The sequence below is a fragment of the Saccopteryx bilineata genome, chromosome 7, assembly GCF_036850765.1.
Source record: "Saccopteryx bilineata isolate mSacBil1 chromosome 7, mSacBil1_pri_phased_curated, whole genome shotgun sequence".
Taxonomy (NCBI): domain Eukaryota; kingdom Metazoa; phylum Chordata; class Mammalia; order Chiroptera; family Emballonuridae; genus Saccopteryx; species Saccopteryx bilineata.
Window position 1 is genome coordinate 69,672,094 of NC_089496.1, and position 21,807 is coordinate 69,693,900.

The 21,807-nt window shown below is 58.2% G+C and overlaps 2 protein-coding genes across 6 annotated transcripts in view; both read right to left on the reverse strand.

Annotated features, from left to right (window-relative positions):
• Positions 1-16,034, reverse strand: part of NTRK3 (neurotrophic receptor tyrosine kinase 3) — a 344,195-nt gene extending 328,161 nt beyond the window's left edge. For all 4 annotated transcript variants that reach the window (XM_066239552.1, XM_066239555.1, XM_066239554.1 and 1 more), the window contains exons 1-2: positions 15,618-16,034; positions 15,240-15,502 (exon numbers count right to left, since the gene is read on the reverse strand). In XM_066239552.1, the coding sequence (XP_066095649.1) occupies positions 15,240-15,487 (248 nt within the window). In that variant the 5' untranslated portion in view covers positions 15,488-15,502; positions 15,618-16,034. The remainder of the gene's footprint in view (positions 1-15,239; positions 15,503-15,617) is intronic.
• A 3,159-nt stretch (positions 16,035-19,193) lies between these two features.
• The window catches only part of MRPL46 (mitochondrial ribosomal protein L46), a 181,994-nt gene continuing 179,380 nt past the window's right edge, over positions 19,194-21,807 (reverse strand). For both annotated transcript variants that reach the window (XM_066238134.1, XM_066238137.1), the window contains exon 5: positions 19,194-19,491. In XM_066238134.1, the coding sequence (XP_066094231.1) occupies positions 19,227-19,491 (265 nt within the window). In that variant the 3' untranslated portion in view covers positions 19,194-19,226. The remainder of the gene's footprint in view (positions 19,492-21,807) is intronic.

The window sequence follows — 21,807 nt, forward strand, 5'->3', positions numbered from 1 at the left end:
CAGGCTGTGGCATATGTGGGAGAAGAAACGAGCCGTCCTCTTGGCCAAGTTTCACTGAGCACCTGCTTGGTGCTGGCTGCAAGGGACACAGACTGAATACCCCCCCCCCCAACGGCTCCCAGAGCTCACGGTGCAGTGAGGAAGAGACCCCGATGACACGAGCCTGATATCACACCAGGCGCCTGGGCGAGACTAAGAGGGTCTCAGCCGGACCGAGACGCTGTCCGTGTCACCCTCTCCTGTGCGGTGATCAGGTAAGGACAGCCACCAGGGAGGGGACCAGGGCAGCCCCATGACCCAAGCACACCTGACCTCCGTCTGGGCAGCAGCAGTCCTGAGTGGGTGACAGCCAGAGGAGGGCAGGTGGACCAGCAAGTCGCCCGGATGGGACATGGCCTGTGGCCCAGGACTGGGGGAGGTGGACGCAGAGGCAGGAGGAGGAACCGGTCATTTCCACGGAGACAGGAAATGACCTTGGACAAGCGTCAGGGAGGGAAACGGTCACTCTGCCCACACTGCTGCCTCCCCAGGGCCCAGGGCACTCACTGCTGGAAGAGCAGGCCTGCTGCTCCGGGCCAGGCCTGGGGACCGGGCAGGGCGCCTGCAGGGGCTGGGCTGACCCTGCACCACCATGTGGAGCCAACCTGGCATTACCCGGTCCCAGGCTCTCTTCTACCCAGCCCATGGCTGACCCCCCCCCCCAAATCACCTCTGACCAAGCTTTCCCCCAGGGACTTGCCTGAGGAAGGAAGGGAATCTGGCTGCCCCCTTGGCACACCTGGCCCCTCTCGCCACCACTTAGAGGTAGACTCCCACAAGCAGGGGCCAGGTGCCAAGAGAAAGGGGCTTCAGGCCCTGGCTAGTTGGCTCAGTGGTAGAGTGTCAACCCAGCATGTGGAAGTTCTAGGTTCAATTCCTGGTCAGGGTACACAGGAGAGGCAACCATCTGCTTCTCCACCCCTGCCTTTCTCCATTCTCTCTCTCTCTCTCTCTCTCTCTCTCTCTCCCTTTCTCTCTCTCTCTTTCTCTCTCTCTCTCTCTCTCTCTCTCTTCTCCTCCCAAAGCCATGGCTCGACCCCAGGCACTGAGGATGGCTCTGTGGAGCCTCTGCCTCAGGCGCTAAAAATAGTTTGGTTGTGAACATTGGCCCCCAGATGGGGGTTGCCGGGTGGATCCTGGTAGGGGCGCATGCAGGAGTATGTCTCCATATCTCCCCTTTTCTCACTTTAAAAAAGAAAAAAAGGGGAAAAAGGGGGGGGCTTGACCATACAAATTCTGTAAGTTTGAGGAGAACTTGTTAGAGCTCCTCTGTCAGGCTCCCTGATGTCTCCCACCTTTCCCAAAAGGGGCCAGCCCATGAGAGGTTCTCAGAAGAACAGGCTGAACGGACATAGGAATGGAGAGACAGGGAGGCCCTGAGGAGAGCACGCGGCAACCTGCTCCTGGACACAGCTGCCTGGTGTCCACCCCTCTGTCTGCTGCCCCCCTCCAGTTGCCAAACAAACTACCTGCCCCCACCTCTTCCTCTCACGCAGTCCGAGAGAGACAGGAGAAGCAACGCAATTCGCCTCTCCTGCCTTCCCAAAGCTGATTCCCCTCAGATTCCACGGGGCCCTCTGGGGGCCACAGCAAGACCAGTGAATCAACTTCTCAGCCAGGGGCCACCACGCTGACAGTAAGTCCCCGGTCATCAATACGAGGTGGACCTCAGAGCAGGTAAACCTGGACTTTTAAAATCCCCACATAGAAAAATCGCACCTTCTCCACTTTAAGGAAGCCATGTGTCCACAGGTATGCATTTTTCTTCACACTTTGTGGGAGATGTATCTCCTAAACTCCTGCCCCTGCTTCTCCTGAAACGGCCTCTGTTCAGTGCCCGTCACCCCAACTTGACTCTACGCTCCAAGCAGGAAGGGCATGGCCCCGCCCTTTCTCGGGGCTGTGTCCCAGGGCTCAGCGTGGTGCCTGGCACATGGCTGGTCCGCGGGCAGGATGGCAGCGGCCTGGCCCCCTGCTCTGCGGGTCCCTCAGCAGAAGGACCGGCTCGGCCCCGCGAGCACCTCTGCCCACCCTTCCCCAGGCCTGCAGCTGCTGGCACGGCCTGGGCAGGCAGGGAGGCAGGCGGCCAGACGCCTGGGCACCCCGCAGCCTAGGTCCAGATGCAGCTCAGCGCTCACAGTGGGCTGAGCACGCCGCCAAGGCCAGACCCCGTTAGCTGTCTGTTACGCGCTTGGAAGACAGTCCTTTGGAAAATGAAACATGGGTGCCTCCCCTCCAACACCTGCCCCAGGGACAGGAGCCAGATGTCCCCAGAGAACATAGGGCCTTCCCATGGAAGAGAGACAGCTGCAGCCACAGGCCACCCCCCCCCCCCAATGCCAGGCACTCCTTTCCACTGCCAGGAGGGAGGGGCGCTAGCCACTCCCCACTCCTCTCTCCCTCCCAGCGCCTCACCTGGAGAGGAGGCTTCCACCCAGGGAATAGACGGCACCCTTCCTGCACGCCCGGCCCCTCCCATTTCTCATGTTATTTCCCACTTGGTATCTTATCACCACATTTGTTAAAATGACTGCCACTTAAGAGGTGGCAAGGAGTCAGAAACCCAATCTGGAGCAAAGCTGATATTAACGTCCCGAGCCTGGCGCACCTGCCAAGGTTCCCCGCTGGGCTCAGGTGGATAGTGAAGAGGCTGCACGAGACAACGAGCCAGAGACGCCCCAACTCCGGCCTCGGGGGCACACCTCCGCTGAGAGGGTCCCTCCCCGCTCTGGGCGGGAGTTTCTGGGCTCCAGCCTGAAGTTTAGCAGTTCCCACGACCCCCACTTCCCACGGGATCCCCACACCCAACACACACTCACGGAGCAGAGGCTGCGAAACAAAGTCCAAGCTGGAAGAGCCCTCCCTGTCAACCAGCCCAACTCCCCATTTCCCAGATGAACAGAGCGAGGGGCGGAGACCTTGTGTTTCTTAGCTGAGGCCAATCTGACGGAAGATGGACTAAAGCAACTCACAGAGAGAAGTGTCCCAGGGGGCACCACCAGGGTTGTTAGATGGCGGGACTGATTGGCTACAATAAAGTCAGTCATCTGTACTTGTGTGTCCTGTAGTTGTGACCTCAGACCATTGGTCTAGGCAACAAACATCCCCAGTGGCCACTGTCACACTAAAGCCCTCAGAGAATCACCTTTTGCCACTAGCATTTTAGGGGGAGAAAAATGTGGTTAACAGATCCTCTGACACCAATATCCAAACACAGATTCAGTCTCATGGGCCCCAACAACTCCCCAACAAAGCCCACCATCACCACCACAGTAGGTCCAAATGCACTGCTGTTCTCCATTCAGGCCACTGGGGGTCACTGCTGCTTCCAATAAACTAAAACCATTGAGTTTACTGGGGAGTCAAGTGAGCCCAACAAGATCCTATAAACATCTCCTGTGCCCCAACTTCATCCTCCTTCCAGAAAGAAACAGATGGTCAACCACAGAGTATCAATCACATTCCAGACTCTTTCTACCCATCATGTCATTTAATCCCCACAGTGACACCTCCCAATAACACCTTCCTTTGCAGGTGACGAAAGTATGACCCAGAGAAACAAAGTAACTCATTCAAAGTTCAGAGAAACAAGCAAGGAGGAGACCAAAGATTGGAACCCAAGTGTGATGCCAAATTCCATGACCTTTAGTACGATCTAGCTTCCCTTGAGATATTAGACTCCTGTGCTATGGGCTCCAGTTAAATCAGGCTGGTTTGCCATGGACTTCAGAGATACTGACATCAGAGAAGAAACCACGTACTGAGAAGAAACCACGTACTTTTTTGATTAAAGGCACAGACACAACAAGACAGGCCAAACAGCACCTCCCTCCCTGCAGGAACCATGGTCTAGTGCCCTCCTGTGGCTCAACATGGAACTGGAATGGCTTGCATGGGAGGCTCTTAAGGGTGAATTGCTGGGACTTACAGGTCATCACTTTCCACTGGATGGATTGCTAAACTCTTTGTCCCAGGGCTGGTCCTGGAGCCCCACCTGTATCTGAGAGGCCTAGTCAATTGCAATAACCAGAAGGGAACCAGCTAATGAATGGGAAGCTGATGAGGTCAACAACAGCAGAAAAACCACCTGGACAACATCTGTGAGGGGAGGGTGCTGCTGACCTATCCTGCACGGACGTTCCTAGCATCCAACCCCCGGGGCTGAGGAGGGGAAGGCGGGCAGCAGGCAGGCTCTGCCTGGGACACTCTGCCGCTTGGTGCCCCGACTACGTCCCTCAGGGGGAGCCATAACAGTCTCTGCCTGGGACACTGCCGCTTAGTCCCCTGACTACGTCCATCAGGGGAGCCATAACAGTCTCCCTGTTCTTTCAGGTGACACGTGTCTCTGCTGCTCTGTCACCTTCTTCAAATACACACCATCTTGGTCCTTCTGTTGACCCCCTCGCTCCCTCAGCTTTGGCTCTATTTGCACAAATGCCTCTAACCCCAGTCTTTGAGGACCCAGGAACGTCACTGCGCATCACCTCTGAGAAAGCCTCGTGGGGCACTGGCCACCTAGGCCCCTGTGCACCCACCGCACGCCGGGCACCCTCACAGCCACTCTCCCAAGAAGGGCACCATGAGCCTGACTATTCAGGTGAAGAAACTGAGGCTCAGAGAAGTTCAGGAACTCACCTAAACTCACGCCAAGGCTGAGCCAGGGTTGAAACCGAAGGCCTTTTGGCAGAGAAACCACTGTTACTACCACGACGCTGAGCGGCCTCTCAGACGAGGGACCATTGAGAAGCTCGGGCACAGGAACGGTTCTAACGGAAGACCCAGTATTTGAGAATTGATCTGTCCAGGGGTGTGGGATCGGCTGGAAAGAGGAGAGGCTGGAAGCAGGAAGAACAGATGGGGCCGTAAAACACGGCCATGCTTGTGGGGATGACGTGCTGGGGAGAGGGAGAAAACGAGAGGGAGGAGCACACACGTGCGTTCTCCTCGAAATTCTGCAATAATCGCATATGATTATTATCTCCATTTCTCAGATGAGAAAACTAAGGATCAGGAAAAGAAGCCAGCTCAGGGTCCCAGCTGGTAAGAGGGGTCGATGTGATCTCAAGCTTTATTTATTTATTTTATTTTTTTATTTATTTTATTTATTTATTTTTTTTACAGAGACAGAGAGAGTCAGAGTGAGTGATAGACAGGGACAGACAGACAGGAACGGGGAGATGAGAAGCATCAATCATTAGTTTCTCGTTGCGCACTGCGACACCTTAGTTGTTCATTGATTGCTTTCTCATATGTGCCTTGACCGCGGGCCTTCAGCAGACTGAGTAACCCCTTGCTTGAGCCAGCAACCTTGGGTCCAAGCTGGTGAATTTTTGCTCAAACCAGATGAGCCCACGCTCAAGCTGGCAACCTCGGGGTCTCGAACCTGGGTCTTCCGCATCCCAGCCTGATGCTCTATCCACTGCGCCACCGCCTGGTCAGGCTCAACCTTTATTTGATAGTTGCCATCCCTAAGCAATGTCATACATGCCAATGACCTCTGGCTCAGTCAGAGGGCCGTTAATGTTAGCTTCATTGGTGCAATGTCGGGTACCAGCCTCGAAAACGCATCAGAAATAGTAGCCAGGGAAAGACTGACCACAACAAACAAAGGTCCTGCCTGCAGCCGGGGGCCCAACAGCCACGGGATGGCCCTGCAGGCAGAGTCGAGGGCCCCAGCCCCGTAAGCTCTGCCCCCCACTCCCCTGCAAAGGCAGAAGGTCCCGTCTCCAAAGCTGATAATGGCATGAGTGGAGCAAGGCTCACCCGTGGCCAACGAGAGCACAGAACAAGCCAACAGCTGCTCTGACATGAGACCTCCTACCATGAGAGAGAAGAGGCACAAGTACTCACAGAGAGGAACCAGTCCAAAGGAGCCAGGCCAGGCGGGGCCCGCGACCCTGTCTGCAAGGCACTGTCACATGCATCCCTTTAGATGGGCATCTCTAAGAGCGGACACAGGGCCTTGAGCCTGGTGACCATCAGGACCTGGTATTGACAGAACAGCTACTTGGTACCTAGCAATTCCCAAGCCTGGCATGAGGGTGGAGAGAGAGGAGAGATGTCCCCACACTTGGGCCAGCACATTCAATATGGCCTGAGGCTGTTTATAAAGCTCGTGTCTTCCACGACACTAACCCCACCGTGTAGCCATCTGTCACCTCCTCTGTGTCCTGATCAGGACTGATCCTCCTGGGCAGGAACGGCCTCCCTGTCATTCATCCCCATGACCCTCATGCAAACATACTGATCCCTCCTGCTGCTGCCAGACAAGGAGGTGAGGAGAGCACCCCGGGCTGCTCCTGTCCACCCCAGGGCTCTCACAGCAAGGTCACGTCCAGGAGAGGCACATCCCTGCACTGCTGAAACAGAACCCGCCTAGGGGAGAGCTGGCCTCCCTCTCGGTCCGGGCTCAGGGGAGGCTCTGAACGCCTAGGCTGCTGGCCCACATCTCACCAGGCTCGTGTCACATCCCCAGCCGCTGACTGGGAAGCCAGACGCCAGCCTCAGCCGGTCTCGTGCACAGCACTGCCCTCTGGTGGCCTCCGAGTAGAGGTAGACAGGCTTGGCAGGCAAGAAGCCAAAGGTTTTAGGGTTTGTTTACAAAGACCTCAGACATGATGAGCACGGAACAGTCATTGGTGCGTGCGCGAAGGCGCCCCCACGATGTGCGCCCAGCCCAGTTTGCCGTGGGAGGCAGCGGGTTAGCCCTGAGAGCCTCAGACTGCTCCCTTCGTTCTCACTGCCGCTTCGCAGGAGGCGAAGGGCTCCTTTCCCTGCCTCTGGAAGAACCCGAATCCCTATAGCGCCAGAGCAGAGACTGGGGGCGGGGAGGGGGAGATCCACTCCCACTGGGGAGCCGTCCTCGGTGGCGCTGGTCTGCCTTGCGCCAGGAGCTCGCTGGGGGCCTAAGTCAAGTCCTTTCACCTCTCTTGGGCCTCAGGTTTCTCCTCCAGGAAACTGGGTTTGGCTCAGATTATTTCTGAGCCCCTTTCCAAATCTGATGATTTATGGTTCGAAGTCCTGATTTTTCTTCCTAACTCAAAAACACTCCCAGATATCTAGCAATGGAAACAACCAGCATGGAGCCCAACAGAGAGCCCGGGGTACGTACGTCATCACAGCAACCCACAGAGACAGACCCCAGCTCCCAGAACGGGAAACTGAGGCCAGAAAGGTTCTCTAGGGTGAGCTCATCTATCCAAGAAGCAGCAAAGAATGGAGTGTTCTCATAAATGCTTGCCCTGCAATCAGAGCCATTTGCTGCTCCCAGCTCTCTCCATGGGGGACGGCTGTAGCTGTCCTGTGAGAGCTGGGTGCTTCCGTGGGGGCGGGGGTGGAGAGGTGGGCCGAGGGAAGTAAACGCTGCTCCTTGGAGGGGGAAGCAAGAGAAGAGCCCCAAGAACAGGAATCACCCTCCAGGAAAGATGCCCTAAAGATGGGCCTCCAGCCCTCTGGATACCACCCTCCGGCTCTGCACCCAGAGACAGCCTCCGAGCCTCAGACTGCCTGGGAGGAGCCACGGAGCCCTCGACTCCACTCCGTCTCTGCCTGGCCGTGGGCACTCAGGGACCCCATCCTGCAGACTGCACCTGGGCCCAGCGTGGAGCCAGCTGGGACCCTGCCACCAGCTTCCTGCATCCCCGCCAGCTGCAGCGGGCACCTGGGCTCCACGGGCGCTGACCTGCCCTCGGAGGCCAGGATGCCATGGGTTGGTCAAGGAGACCTGGGAAGAAGCTTGGCTGACACACAGCCTCAGGGGAGGCCACTGTCAGGAACGGGTCAGGAGGAAAGCCCCAAAGCCACCTCCACCGAGAAGCCACTGGGCTGGCCAGCACCGTGTGGTCAACGCCAACCCATTGCTATCTCCTCTGCCTTCCCCCCCACCACAGCCAGAGCAGCCCTCACCTGGGGAGCTGAAACGTTACCCTGAAGGCTCCCCCCACACCTTCATGCCCACCTTTTACTTTATTCACATAGTCGATGGTCACATATCCGTGACTATGTGTGCCTATCTCTATACAGGTATATATATTCCTGTGCATGAGGCAAGATAGTTCAACACTGAAACGTCATTGGACCCAGGGTCGCTAGCTCGAGCAAGGGGTTACTCGGTCTGCTGAAGGCCCGCGGTCAAGGCACATATGAGAAAGCAATCAACGAACAACTAAGGTGTCGCAACGAAAAACTGATGATTGATGCTTCTCATCTCTCTCCGTCCTGTCTGTCTGTCCCTGTCTATCTCTCTCTCTGTCTCTGTAAAACAAAAAACAAAAAAACAAAAAACATAAAACATCAGACGGCTCTGCTGTTTGCTGGCTGCATGAAATAAGTAAGGCAAACGCCGTCTCTGGACTCTGTCTCCCCATCTGTAAAATGGGACGACTAACAGTATTTCTCTCATAGGGTTGGCAAGGTGCCATAATGAGGTATACCTCTAAAGTGCCTGGAACAGTGTCTGGAACATACGAAGTGCTCACAGAGGCTAGTTATTACCAGTATCGTGTGCCGACAGCTTTCTCTTTGCCAGGCACGATGCAGGGCACTGAACCTCATCATGCTGCTATGAGGTGGTTATTATTATCCTCACCTTACAGATAAGGAAAGTGAGGTCACAGGAGAGACGAGATTTGTCTCACACTAGGCAGGAAGAGGCCAGGGCCAGAGGAGCTGCTGGGGACACCATGCTTGGTGATGTCCATCTGGGGAAGGAATCCTGAGTGTTGATGGGACAAACACCAGATGAGGGGGTGGGGGGGTGAGGGGCACAGAGGTGAGGTACAGGGGAAAGACTGGCTGCCCACCCACTGGGCCCACAGACTCCCAGCCCCGGGATGTAAATAGAGCTCAATAGAAGCACACACCCATCGGATTTCTAATTGGCGTAGGCTTCCAGCTGTGAGGAACCCTGGGGCTGCCAGCCTCACATAGTTGCTGCCTCTGGGGACCCTGGATTTGGAAACATCGCCCCAGAGGGAGACACATTCGTGGGCAAGGTTCTGGCTTTGACTGAGTGCCCAGAACGGGCACCAGGGCAGCGTCTGCCTCTGGGAAACGAAGTCTCTCAGCACCTGGCCAACCCCAGAAAAGCCCCTGCCCCTCTCTGGGCCACTCGTGGGACCCCCGTGGGTAACAGGAGGGAGGCGGTGACTGCAGCTGTCCCTCGCAGCTCTGCAGTCTAGTGAGCCCCACACTCGGGGGTAGACAGAAACTTAAGGACCTCTGTGGGGCTTCTCAAGGCCTTACGGGGCACTGACCTTCTGTTTGTGCCCCCCTGGAGCCCTCCTCTTGCTGATCTAACCCATGGAAGAGGAGCCAGAGACCTGCTCGGCCCCAGGAGCATCCATGGGTCCCAGAGTGGAGGGGAGGAAGTCTCAGGCAATGGCAGATAGCCTGAGCTGATAGCTTGCTGGCCACCAGCAGATCTAGGGGACCAGGTCCAGCCTCCCTTCCAGCTGCACTTGGACCCAACTACCAGACACTAAGACACCAACCTTCTCCCACAAGTCCCTCACGGGCAGGCAATTCCCATAATGCTGCCCTTCGCGAGAAAAAGAACTTTCTGGGTGAAAGTGCTCTCACCTCCCTTCCCCGTGAGTAGCAGAGTGTCCAGCTGAAGGGCCACGGGCAGAGAGAGACTAGAGCGGACAGAAGCAGGGAGGTCCGCAGAGGAGCACAAAGGAGGGTCTCCTTCTCTCGTGGTCTTTCCTTCTGTGAGCCAGCTATGCACCCACCGACACTCAAACCCTGGTCTTCAGTCCGCTTGTGAATCAGTGAAATGGGACCCACAATCCCTGCTTAGGTACCCCAGGTAGCTGTCGCACAAATAAACCCAAGCACCGGAGGCTGAGGAGTGTGACAGAGGTGAACGCCGAGGTGTTGGCGGAATGGAGAACCCGCTGCTCGGGGACCAGACAGGATCTGTGGGACCAGCAGACCAGCCGTGAGAACTGGCCCGGCCCGGGTACAGCATGAGGGGCCTTAGGAATCCTGGCCGGGAGTTGAGATCGCTGTGCCGCCCAGTCCCACCCTCCTCACATCACCCCTGCCCCCCCTCCACACCAACAAACCCCTCCTTGGAACAGAGCCAAGGGGGCGGGGGGGGGGGGGTGTTGGGCTCCAGGCTGACCTCTCCTGTCTTGTCCCCACCGCCCTCTCAAGCTCAGACCCTTCCAAGCACCCAGCTTCTTTGGATTATGTATGCTTCAGCAATAAAAAATTTATCTCATAACCCCCAAACACTCATATTTATTAAATTATGTGCTTCTATATCTTCAATCCATACATTAAATATTAAGTATTTCCTTTTCTAGATGAGAATAATTTGAAATAGAAGTTCTGACATTTTCTTCTCACGCCCAGTGGAGGCCCCTGCTTCGGCGAGGAGCCCGAGCTCTGCAGGGACCTCTCCCGCTGCCCTGAGCTCGGGGCGCAAGGGGGACCATGAGACTGGGGTCCGGCCTCAGCGACAGGCTGCAGGCCCCACGCATCCTTGCTGCGTGGAGCGTTGGTCTGGGCAGCTGGCTCCACAGTGCGTGGCCCCGAGTTCTCTAGAGGCAGGAAGGAAAAGGAGGGAGAGGAAAATGGTCCGTGGCCATGGCCGTGAGGATGCCCCCTCCGCCCTCCTCCTGGTGGATGGCAAGGGTCAGCACCGGTCCTGAAGGCAGTGGACTTGCGGAGCCTCCTCGGGACGTTCCCCAGGCCCTGGGGTGGCGGATGTCTGCGGTAGAAGGGCCACTGCCCTTTGGCCTCAATCCTGGTTGAACTGACAGGCTCAGAAAGGCTGCAGGCTTCTGCTACGACTCACAACAGGCCATAGGCAGAGCCAGGGCTGGGACTCACGTGTCCCACCCCTTTCCCGAACCCTACTCTGCCAGGGGTCAACGGGAGGCCTGAGGGGATCCCAGTATAAGCTGTTCAGCGGAGCACGTGACATGGGAACCATCTGGAGGGAGGGCCACAGCTATCCCAGAGCCACTACCCATGCTGGGGTGGGAGCCTGGTCCACCCCTAAGGTTAGCCAGAGGAGAGGACAGACAGGGAGAGGCAGGGCCAGGGTGTCATGCAGCAGGGGAGGCTTCCTTCCTCATGACAGCTCACGCCACCAGCCAGCTGGAGGGCCGCAGGCGCCTTGCAGGACACTGAGAGCCTCCCAAACTCCAGGCTCAGACCCCCGGGGGCCAGCTGACAAGCATTCTCCAAGCCAGGGTCAGGCTGGGCTGGTGATGCCCCAATCTGTCATGTGCTGAGGTCCCCTGGTACTGCAGAGCTGATGCTCTGAACCTCTCAGAGGACTGACCTTGGCTTTCAGGGGCTGAAGACTAGCCCCAGGGAGGCCTTTCCAAGGGAGGTCTGGAGCCCACAACAATCTGGCCTCCGGGCAAAATCCTGGGACCAAGGTCCCCAACTTTCATCCTGAAGAACCTCTTTCCCTGAGGCTATAGCCACTCCCCCTTCCAAACCTCATCGCAAAGGCCCCTCACCTCTTAGCCTCCTTCCTCAGGCCCACCTCAATCCTGGGGCTCTTCACTGTGCTTCACAATCACCGTGGAGCCTGACCCTCACCCCTTTCTGCATCCCAGCTCTCACTGGTGACTGTCAAGGCTGGCTGTCCCCTTGATCCTTGGAAAGGCTGAGAATCAAGGACTCGGTATGGAAGCCAAAACTTGGAATGATGCTTCAGCCAGCCAGGGGCGGGCCTGCAGGGTGGACAAGGGACATCTGAGACCGATTGGAGGGCCGCAGACACCCCAGACCCTGCCATGGCTGGCACGGAGAGCCAGCTGGTGGCTACTACTCCCAGCCCAGAGCCCACGGTCTTCACGAGCCTGGGAAACCAGTCTCAAGATCACCAAGCCCCGCGATGCCATCTTCTCCACCTTGGTCTTCTCTACCTAACAGTTCAAGGAGGCACCGTTCCAACCCAGCTCCAAGCAGGCCCTGCCTAGAGAGCTGGCCCGGACAGCCACCTCCCAGCCACCACACTCTTGCCTTTGTGACGTCAGAGCCTGGGTGCGGCTGCACATGGACCCTTCTAGGTAAGGGACTGTGTGTCAGAGCTCCAGAGGCAAAGGGCCTGGCCTCCTGAACACAAAGAGGCCGCAAGGGAGGGCCCTTCGGAGCAGGCCGGCTCTGGAAGGGGCGGAGGTGAGACCCACACGTCTGACCTGATGCCTGGCGCCTGATCTCCTGACACTCACGGGGAGGCAGCCTCCCCATGACAGGTGCCCCCAGCCATCGTCCAGTGGGTATACGGAGTCACTCCGCCTTTGAGAGGGAGGACCACAGACCAGAAAACAGGAGGGTGGATCAATCGTGGAGGGCACCCCCGGGTTTCTGGGGCCTAGCCTCTGCCCAGCCCCTTCCTCATGCGCGAGTCCACCTGCGGTGACCTCAGGCACACACCAGCACCAGGAGCTTTGGGCTGGTGGAAGGCTGGGGACCCTTGATTCTTTACATCTGGTAGTATCACGCTCCTTACCAGCAAGACCCAGGCGTCAGCTAAAGCCCCCTTCCCTGGCCACGCTAAAGTAAGACCCCCTCCTCTGCCCAGAGGGCTCCTCTCTTCCCTGAGCCCCTCCTTCCAGCCCACTTCCAAGAGCAGCTCTACAGAGTTGGGGGTTGGTGGGGCTAGGCTTCAGGGTTGGACAGACAGAGGCCTGAGCCTGGTTCACCACTGGGGCTGTGTGCCCCAGGGAAAGTTACTTTGCCACCCTAAGCCTCCATTCCCTCAGGGGTAACACAAGGATGGTGACATCTGCTTCCCGGGGTAAGCATGCTTCCCTTCGCTCTCTCCACGGTCCTCTGCCTCTGAGCTGGAAGGCAGGGCCCTTCCCTGACTTCAATCAATACCAGCCATAGATATAATAGGACACTGGGGAGAAGACGGGGTGAGGAAGGGTCATCTGGCCCATGACTTCTGACCCTCCCCCACCTGCCGCTTTGCAAAGCTCCTATGAGAATCCAGCTCCCCTGCTCTTAGATGCTGGGGTAGGTTGAAGGGAGGGAGTCCCGACTTCCTTCCAAAGAAGGAAGTCCTAGTCCTGAAACCAGGATGGGGACACATACAGAGGGGCTTCCGATCCACTCCCGGCTCACTGTCCCCCAAGATGCCCTTCTGGGGTCCTCCAATGGCAAAGGGGACAGGAGGCCCTGTCACCAACATTGCCAGCATCCCCATCTTGGACCCTCTGCCTGGAAAGACCACCGAACTCTTCCCAGCCTAACTGCTTCCCCAGGCATCCTTTTCAGAGGAGCGACAGCTCCATGTGACTGCCAGGAGCCTACGTGATGGTGGCCGTCCCTGCCTCCAGCCGGCTTCCTAAAGAGACACACATCCTTGTGGCAGGGAACAAGCTGGATGGGGCTCCCGGGCTCCCAGAGACCCACACTGGGCACCTCGGGATCCTTCTTCCCAACCCTTGGCCCGCTCTGTGCCCTAGAAATGCCCAGGTCCAGCTCCTGAACCCCTGGAATCACAATTAAGCTCTCCCTACCTCCCCCACCCCCATGCAACCCCAATAGTGCACTTCCAGCTTGGAGTTTCCCGACAATCTCACTCCAGACCCTGCTCCCTGCATCTCTGGAGATGCTGGAACGCTGTGGCCTGCAGGATGGCAGAGGCACGGTTTGGTCCATTCTGTTTCTCCTGCCTTCCTCCCCCTCCCTTTGCCGTTTATCTTGTCATCTCCAGCCAGCCCCAGGGTTGAAGGTGGCGAGTGGGGACATGGCACAGCCAAGATATGGGTCAAGCTTGTCTCTGGGGCCAAGAGTCAGGAACATCTCCCGGGCTGAACACTCTCCTCACATTGTTGGCTGTGAAAATGCTCACAGTCTCCACGAAGCCGGGAGGGCTGGCGGGCTTTGGAGAGAGCCCGGCTGCGATTCTTCCTGGCTGTGTGGCCCCATCTCGCTGGGCTGAGGCGGAGGGCGGACTGGCGCCAGGCAGAGCAGCGCCAGCCCAGCGGCCAGTGGCGGATCGGCCCCTCCTGAGTCCACCTAAATGCCTTCCTCAGACCCTGGCCAGACGGGACATCAGTGCAGAGCATACTCAACATTCCACCCACTTCAGGAGTTCCCAAGGGAAGGGACTCTGGGGGTCAGATAGGCGAGAGCCCTGCCCTGGACCATCCCAGTGCCCTCCCCACCCTTCTCTGGATGGCAGGGAGGGAGGGGGTCACCTGGTCGAGGTCAGTGAGAAAAAAAGATGGGCCAACTCCCTGGGCCCCAAGCTCTTTCTCCTGGCCCACGCTCCTGTCCCCTTCCCTGCCAAGGGAAAATAAACAGAAAAGAGCAGGCCGCCACACTTCTGCCGGGCACAACCACGCCAATGCCAGTCAGAGTTCAATTTTCCAAATAAACCGATCTGCACAATCATATCAGAACCCCCTCCCAGTCTGCAAAACAGTCAAGCCCCCTCTCTTCCCTTCCCCATCCTGACGCCGAATCCCCAGAGCAGTTCTGCAAGCCCAAACAGGGAGGATCTGTAGGCGACCAGATGCAGAGGGGGGTAAAGGAGGGGGGGGTCTCGGAACTGCCCAAAATGGGGCTGGAGAGGGCAGGCCAAGTGAAAGAAAGGGGTGGGCGTTCCTGACGGCCATGACATGTCCCAAGTCTTCCCTTCCTCAAGCCAGCGCTCAACTTGTTTACTTGTCAGCATGTTTCTGCTGTTTCCAAAAGGAAGTAGTTAAACATCTCTCCCCGATTGTGACAGTCCCTATCTGTCACCTTCCCTCCAAGCCAAGCTCCGCCGCTGTGGCTGCCACCACTGACTGCTGCCAGGGACTCGAACCTCGTCTACTTTATTCTACTTGAGCGTGGCCAAACTGTTGCTATTTAGTGGGGGGGGGGGGGACGACGAGCCCGATTGGCACCCTCTAAACGAGCCGCAGCGGATGAGTGCGGGGGCAGGAGCCGCCCCCTCCCTCTGCATGCCCTGCCAGTGGGGGGGGGGGGGTCCTCTCCTGGGAGAGGCACACACGCGCAGCACCGGATTACGCCTGGACAGGGCCAGAGTCACCTGCAAACGCAGCCCCGGAGCATCTCCCGAGCCAGAGCGAGCCTGCCGCGCGCCTGGCGGGGCCGCGAGCTGGGGCGGGCGCAGGGCCGGCTTTGGCCCGGGCGGACGAGCGAGCGAGCGAGCGAGCGATCGAGGGGGAGCTGAGGACTAGGGGAGGCGGGCAGGGAGCGGCCGCCTGACTTACATGGAAGTGATATTCCTTGAGATGTCCGTGATGTTGATGCTGGCGTTCCCAGTGCTGTTCCCTGAATCCTGCCCTTCCAAAAGGGGAAAGAGGTTCCCATCGTCCGGCCGCCGGCAATTGATCTCAGTCTTGCTGCAGACACAATTTGCAGGGCAAGCCAGCACGGAGCCCACATAGTCCAGCCAGACGCTTCCCAGCAAGAAAATCCGCCAGAAACTACACTTGGCTGGGCAAAGAGAGACATCCATCTCCGATCGCTGCTTCTAAAAAAGAGGAGGAGGAGAGGAGAGGGGGTTGGGTGGGGGGAGTGGGGAGAGCTGGAAGGGGGGGAAGGAAACAAAGACGGCGAGGGAGGGGGGAGGGGGAGGGGGCCTCTGCCTTTGAAACGCCGTGCGATCAGATGCAAAATCCTTCAGCGTCTGAAACCATCGCGCCGCCGCTGCCTCTGCCGCTGCCGCCGCCGCCGGGTGGGAGTCGCGGGGAGCGCCTAGTGGCGCGGTCTGCCTGGCATGGTGGCCGGCTCGGCGCTTGCCGGCTCTCCGGGTCCGGGGGCTCGGAAAGCGAGCCGCGCTCGCTGACTCCGAGACTTTGCAGGGTTGCAACAGACGGTGGGGAGGCAAAAAGAAAAAAAAGGAAAAAACGGTGCTAAAGTCACCAAGTCCCACCTACTGGGCAGAATTAAAACGGACACACCTGCAAAACACACACACTCACACACACACACATACACACGCCCGGAGGAAGGAGGAGGAGGAAGACGCTGCGGAGCTGCAGCAGCCGCTGCGAACGGCTCGCCGCGCGCCTGCAGAAATGCACAAGTGCTCGGAGCCTTACGAAACGCACGGGTTCTCGGAGCGTCTTCTTCGACGCCCTCCCTCCTCCCCTCTCTCCTCTCCTCCCCACTGGTGGCCGCCTCTCCCCCCTCCGTCCCCCGCCCGGACTGGGAGCGGCAGGAGAGCGGAATCTCCCCCTCTCTGCCTCTCCCCGCCCGTCCTCTCCCTCCTCCCTCCCCACCACCCACCCGCTCTCCGGCTCGCGGCTCTCGTCCGCACCGCCACCCGCAGCCGCGCGCCGGCCCGTCAGCTCCACGCCTCGCGGCCCGGCGTCCGCGAGCCACAGCCCAGGGGAAACCGAGACAGAAGGGAAAAAGTTGCAGTTGGGATTGCGAGGGTCTGGACTGGGGAGGAGGAGTTGGCGAGCGGGCCGGCGACGCGGAAAGGCGCTCTCCTTTCCACTTTTTGACCCTCGCGCTGCCCGGTTTTGCTGCAATCCTGACCGCGGGAGGAAGGGACATGAACGCGGCCGAGGTGACGGGGAGCGCTCCCGAGCCTGAGCGGGGGGTACAGGCTCGCTGACAGCGACAGGGCATCCGGGAGCGCACAGGAACCCCGGAGAGTCACCCAGAACCGGGGAGGGAGACTGCGGAGGCGCGGTCCTCCATCTAAACGGCACTCATTTCCGTAATCGAGAGTCCGGGAGCTGGGTTCGGATGGGAGGGGACTGCGGGGCTTAGCCCGGTGGGTGCCCCCGCTCCCCCTGCGCCTTCTAGGTGGTCGGTTTTGCTTTCGGTCTTGGGCAAGCAGGGAACAAGCTCAGCAAAGGCTGCGCCGGAGAGCCCAGGTGGCCCCGGATGAGCCGTGCGTGCGAGAAACGGCCGGGGAAATTGAGATGCAAGGGGCATTTTTTGGCAAGCACCGGGCGGGCGCCATCGGAGGCCGGCTTCTGGGACTCGGCTCTCGGGGGCGCTGCTCTGGCTGCCCGGTGAGGGGGGCGGGCGGGCTGCTTTCTCCGGATTCGGAGCACAGAACCTCCTTCCTTCCCTCCCACCCAAGCACCCCTTCCTGGTAGGGGTGCAAAGCAGGTGCAGCCAGCTTTTCAGGAGAGCTCAGATCCCAACGGGAGAGGGAGGTCCCCACATTTTGTCTTGCTAGGGATTTTTTTTCTTTTAAATAAAATCCCAAAATGCCAAGTGTGAGCTGTTTGCTGAGAAAACCCGAAGCACTCGCTGCGGCCAAGGAGAAGAAAGGGTTAGGGAAGTCGGAACAGGCAGACACACTACAGCATTCATTCACACGGAGAAGAAAGCAGGGCTCTGCTCCCAGCATTCGGGTGAGGGCAGGCAAGGAAGCAAAGACACGGAATTCAACTGCATTCAGCTTCAGAAAGGGTTCTCCCCCGCCCCCTGTGGATTCCGATGCAGGTCATGCAACTTGCAGGCAAGATGGGGGAAGGGGCATCATGCAGTGCCGCCTGCCTGCCCAGGCCCAACCACAGACAGGCCAGGCGCCTGTGAGTGGCACTGTCGCTGTGAGTAAACTTGGAGAGAAAAAAGAAAAGAAAAAGAAAGGCAAGAGCATGTCTATAAAAGGCAGTTTTCCTTACTCCCCCTTGCATTCCGCCTTCCCTTGGCCTCAGTGAGACTTCTCCCCTCTGGTGCCAGTATGGCCTTGTCCCCAGACTGGCATTTTGCCCTCCCACCAGCAGGAGGGGACAGAGAGTGGAGACCTCCTTGGACTCTCAAACCAGTTCCTACTGGCCCTAGGCCAATTCCCCCCCCCACCCCCCCACCCACATACCCTTAGTCCACTGGGAATCCCCCTGCGACTTCAAGGTCCATTCTGGGGTTGGCTCTAGACTATCTGAGCATCCGGGACACTGAGGTATGGCCAAAGGTCTAGCTTGGCCGCTGGGGAGGTGGCAGGTGGCAGCAGGGAAACACAGGGAACCCTTCTCAGACCACTCCAGGGGAGGTCCAAATGAGCAAGAAAGGCTGAGTGGATTCAGCCCACCACACTTTTCTCTGAGAGAGAGAAAAATGATTTCTAACGTTTCCAGCAGCAGAGGAGGGGAGGCGTCCGTAAGTCAGAACAAATAAAACCTTTAAAAACCCCTCTGGAGACAGTAAAAATGCAGGCTGTGAAGCAAGGGGGCCCTGATGGAACAAGAAGTCTTTCATCCTGGCAGGAAAACGGGAGAGAGATGGGACGCCGTGTTTATGCTGGAGCCATGGGCCTGGGCAGGAAATGCAGCTGACAGTAGGCAGGCCCTCTGCAGAGCAGAGAAGGCCTCGGAGCCAGAGAGCAAGCAAGGTTCAGCCTCTCACCGCGCGCGAACCACCACAGCCTTCTGGGCCTCCGCCCTTGTGTCTGTAAAATGACAGTACGGGACCTCGCTGCCCAAAGTGTGGCCCTCTCTGGCCAGCAGCACGCACATCACCTGGAAGACTGTTAGGAACGCAGCACCTGAGGCCCCACCCAGTCCTGGACACTCCCAAGTCAAAGTGTCCATTTTAACACATTCCCTGGGTGATGCATAAGCATGTTACAGATAAGCATGTTACAGTTGGAGAAGTACTGAGGTGGCTTCCAAGGTCCCTTCCAGCTGATCAGTCTCTGTTCCGCATGGACCTGGGGTAGGGACACTGCTAAGAAAAGAGGAGAGGTCAGGGGTGTGAATTCTCAGAGAAGGCTACCCAGGTATAGTGAAATAGACTGGGTATTTCAGATGCAAGGGCTTTGTCAAAAGCGGACCTGTGAAGTTTCAGTACAAGTGCAAGAAGGTGCCTGCCCCCTCCCCCGGGTACACAGCCTGGTGAGGGGGCGGGCACCCAGTGAGGGGACTAGCAAAGCATGTCCTTGACCTCTGAGAGAGGCCAGATCTGGGTGAAGAAGCCAGGGACATCCTTGTCTTGGTGAGCAGGAGTCCAGAGTATCTCATCTTCTTGGTAAGAATGCCGTGGTTGACACTGAAGAATGACTGTTACATCATGTGACTCCCAGTCTGCAGCCATCACTGGGTCCCAGAGAGACCATGACCCAGCTCAGCATCCCACATATCATCTGGGGGGAAGAGGGAGTCACCCCCACCTCCTTTGCTGCCAGTGGCAGTCTTAGAAATCAGGAAACTTGCCAGTGCATCCCCTGCTTATTAATAAGAGGCAGAAATAGGCAAAGTTCTTTTTATTGTTTTTTAACAGAAAGTAAAGTTTTAGAAACCCTTCACAGCTGAGCCAACATCTTCTGGTCCCGGGGGTTTGGAGAAGGTGGGGACATTCCCAAGGTTTAGAGGTGGTCTCCCACCATACAGGCCAGAATGGGGGCTGCCCTCCCGAGCGCCGCAGTCCAGCCTTCCTGATGCAGAGAGAAATTGAACACGTCTCTTTTCCAAAGGGCATATCCATCTGCGTAAGCACCTGAGATTTCTTCTAGACTCTGTGTTATAAGGCACGCCCAAAGTCAAAATTCCTTGCCGTCTAGAAAAGACAAAAGGAGTGGAGACTCAGGAGGTGTACAGACACAGGACGCTGACCTGGGAATCATCATCTCCCAGGGCCTTCCCCCTGCGGACCCCTGCGGGCCCGTGGTCACCTGTCTGTCTTTCTGACCCAGCCACACTCCCGAGTCAGTGGGCAGGCCACTGGGACACAGGCCAGGCCCCAGGCATTTTGGATTCACCCACCACGCCCTGTTCCCATGGTGTCAGCCTAAATCCAGCATGAGCAGACAGGGAACCAGGACAGGAACTGTGTGCTAGGTAGGGACTGGAGGGACACAGGAGGAGACAGGGGAAACAGGGCCTCAAGAACGTGCTGCTCCAGAGGGACATTTGGAGCTGGCTGGCTTGGACCAGGTCAGAAGAGAAGGCCTTTGTCCCCTCACATCGTGGCCTGGGCTCATGTTGTGAGGGAGAAAGACGTGGTTGGAGGCTAGAGACAGGTAATGGCATCCAGAAGGCCAGGAGCCAACAAGGGAATCCTGACCGTACGCGGAGACGGAAAGCCCACTGTGAAGAGGGCTAGTCAAGCACCAAGGGGGTCCCAAAAAGCCGGGAAATACAACCACAGGAGGCCCCAGCTCCGCTCTCAAGATCTCAGACACATAGGCCAGAAGGTTGGAGCCGCCTGTTGGGGGTCCGAGCCCTTGCCTTTCACTTCTGTCCATTCAAGGGCATTCGCTGAGTGACGCCGCCCGCTGGCAGTGTCTGGGGAAGGGCTGACGGTCCCCCTCAGTGCTCTGCCCAGGGACCCCCCACTGCCTCTCCTTACCCTGGAGGAGGGGTTCACACAGGCTCTCTGGACTGGAAAGGACGCCCAAGCCCCGAGACCCCACTTGCTGCAGACACCCCCTCCACAGCGCCCCCAGGGCCCAGTCGGCCTGCCTGAGCGCCTGCAGGGACAGGGGGCTCGCCCTGCACAGGCCCCACCCTGCCCTCACAGCACCGCTCGCTCGCTCGCTCCTGGGAAGCCTCAGTGTGGACTCAGGCAGCCCGGAAGCTTGTGACGCTCCCACTTCTGTTGCACTGCTGACGCCGAGGGCCCAGGGGAAAGGCCACCAGGAGGCTGCCTGCCTCCCGCCTCTTCTCGGAGAAAACCTTCCGCCGTCCCTTCCCTGGACTTCGAGAGCGCTGCTTTCTGGTCCTTCCCCACTCTGGTCAGTGGCAATGCATCCAGGTTTGGCAATGGCCCCTTTAAAGTGTCCCTCTAAATCATGCAGGCAGCAGATGCTCTGAACTTGGGGACATGGGGAACACGCAGCTGTAACGGAACTAAATATGGTTTCATGTAACAAACCCACTGTGCTGAATTCACCACCAGTAGCATCTGAATCTGGGCAAGGCCCTTAACACTCTGTGCCTCAGTTTCCCCACCTGCAAAATCGGGAGTCAACAGGATCTAACTCACAAAGTTGTTGAGAGATGGGCGGTAAAGCACTTTGAACAGGGCCTGACACGCAGTAAGCACTCTGTGAGTGTCACCTCCATTGAGCCACTCTGACGTTCCCGGGGACTGGATGGCCCCAGCCAGAAAACCCTAGCACCTGCTGCCCACAAACAGCCGAACAGGCTGCCGCACAAAAGCTGGTCCGTGCGGACAGAGCTTGGCAAGTCCGTGCTTCTGGCCGAGCAGGTGCAGCCTCCACCTGCGGGTGCTCCTAGTCTCAGCTCCCGGACCCTGGAGTCACAACTGCCCGAAGCCCAGGTCCCCAGAGAAGACAGTGCCGGGCACGGGCTGGGGTCGTCTCCCCTGAGAAGCAACCCCTCCACTGTCCCTGCCTCCCTGACCAGCTCCTTGCCCCTTCTGGGCACGGTGCTGGCTCTGGTCCTCCTGTTGGGGACAGTCCTTGCTGAGTCACCACTGGCATGAGTAATTGGATTGGGCAGGGACTTCAACAAGTGGTTTGCCGGGGTTTTTGGGGTGGGACCACTGTACCTCCCGCTGAAGGCAGGCCCAGGGCAGAGAGCTGGATTCAAGGAATAAAATCAAGTTGTCAGAAATCACCAGGCTCCTGGCGAGCAGGAGGGGTGAGTGCCCGAAGGCACCAGAAGAGGCCACCGACAGCATCATTGTCAGGGACGGGGCCGCTCCCACACCCACCCTCCGTCCCCACGCAGCCTCGCGCCTGCCCAGATGAGCCCTCCATGGTCACTTACATCCCTCTTGTTTTGCACAGGAGATAGGAGTACGACATTTACCTAGTTACTGACTGGAGTACAGCCAGGGACAATGGCCTGAGGAGGGAACTAAACTTGACTGGGCGAGGCAGAGGGATCTGGGCGCCTTCCTGACTCC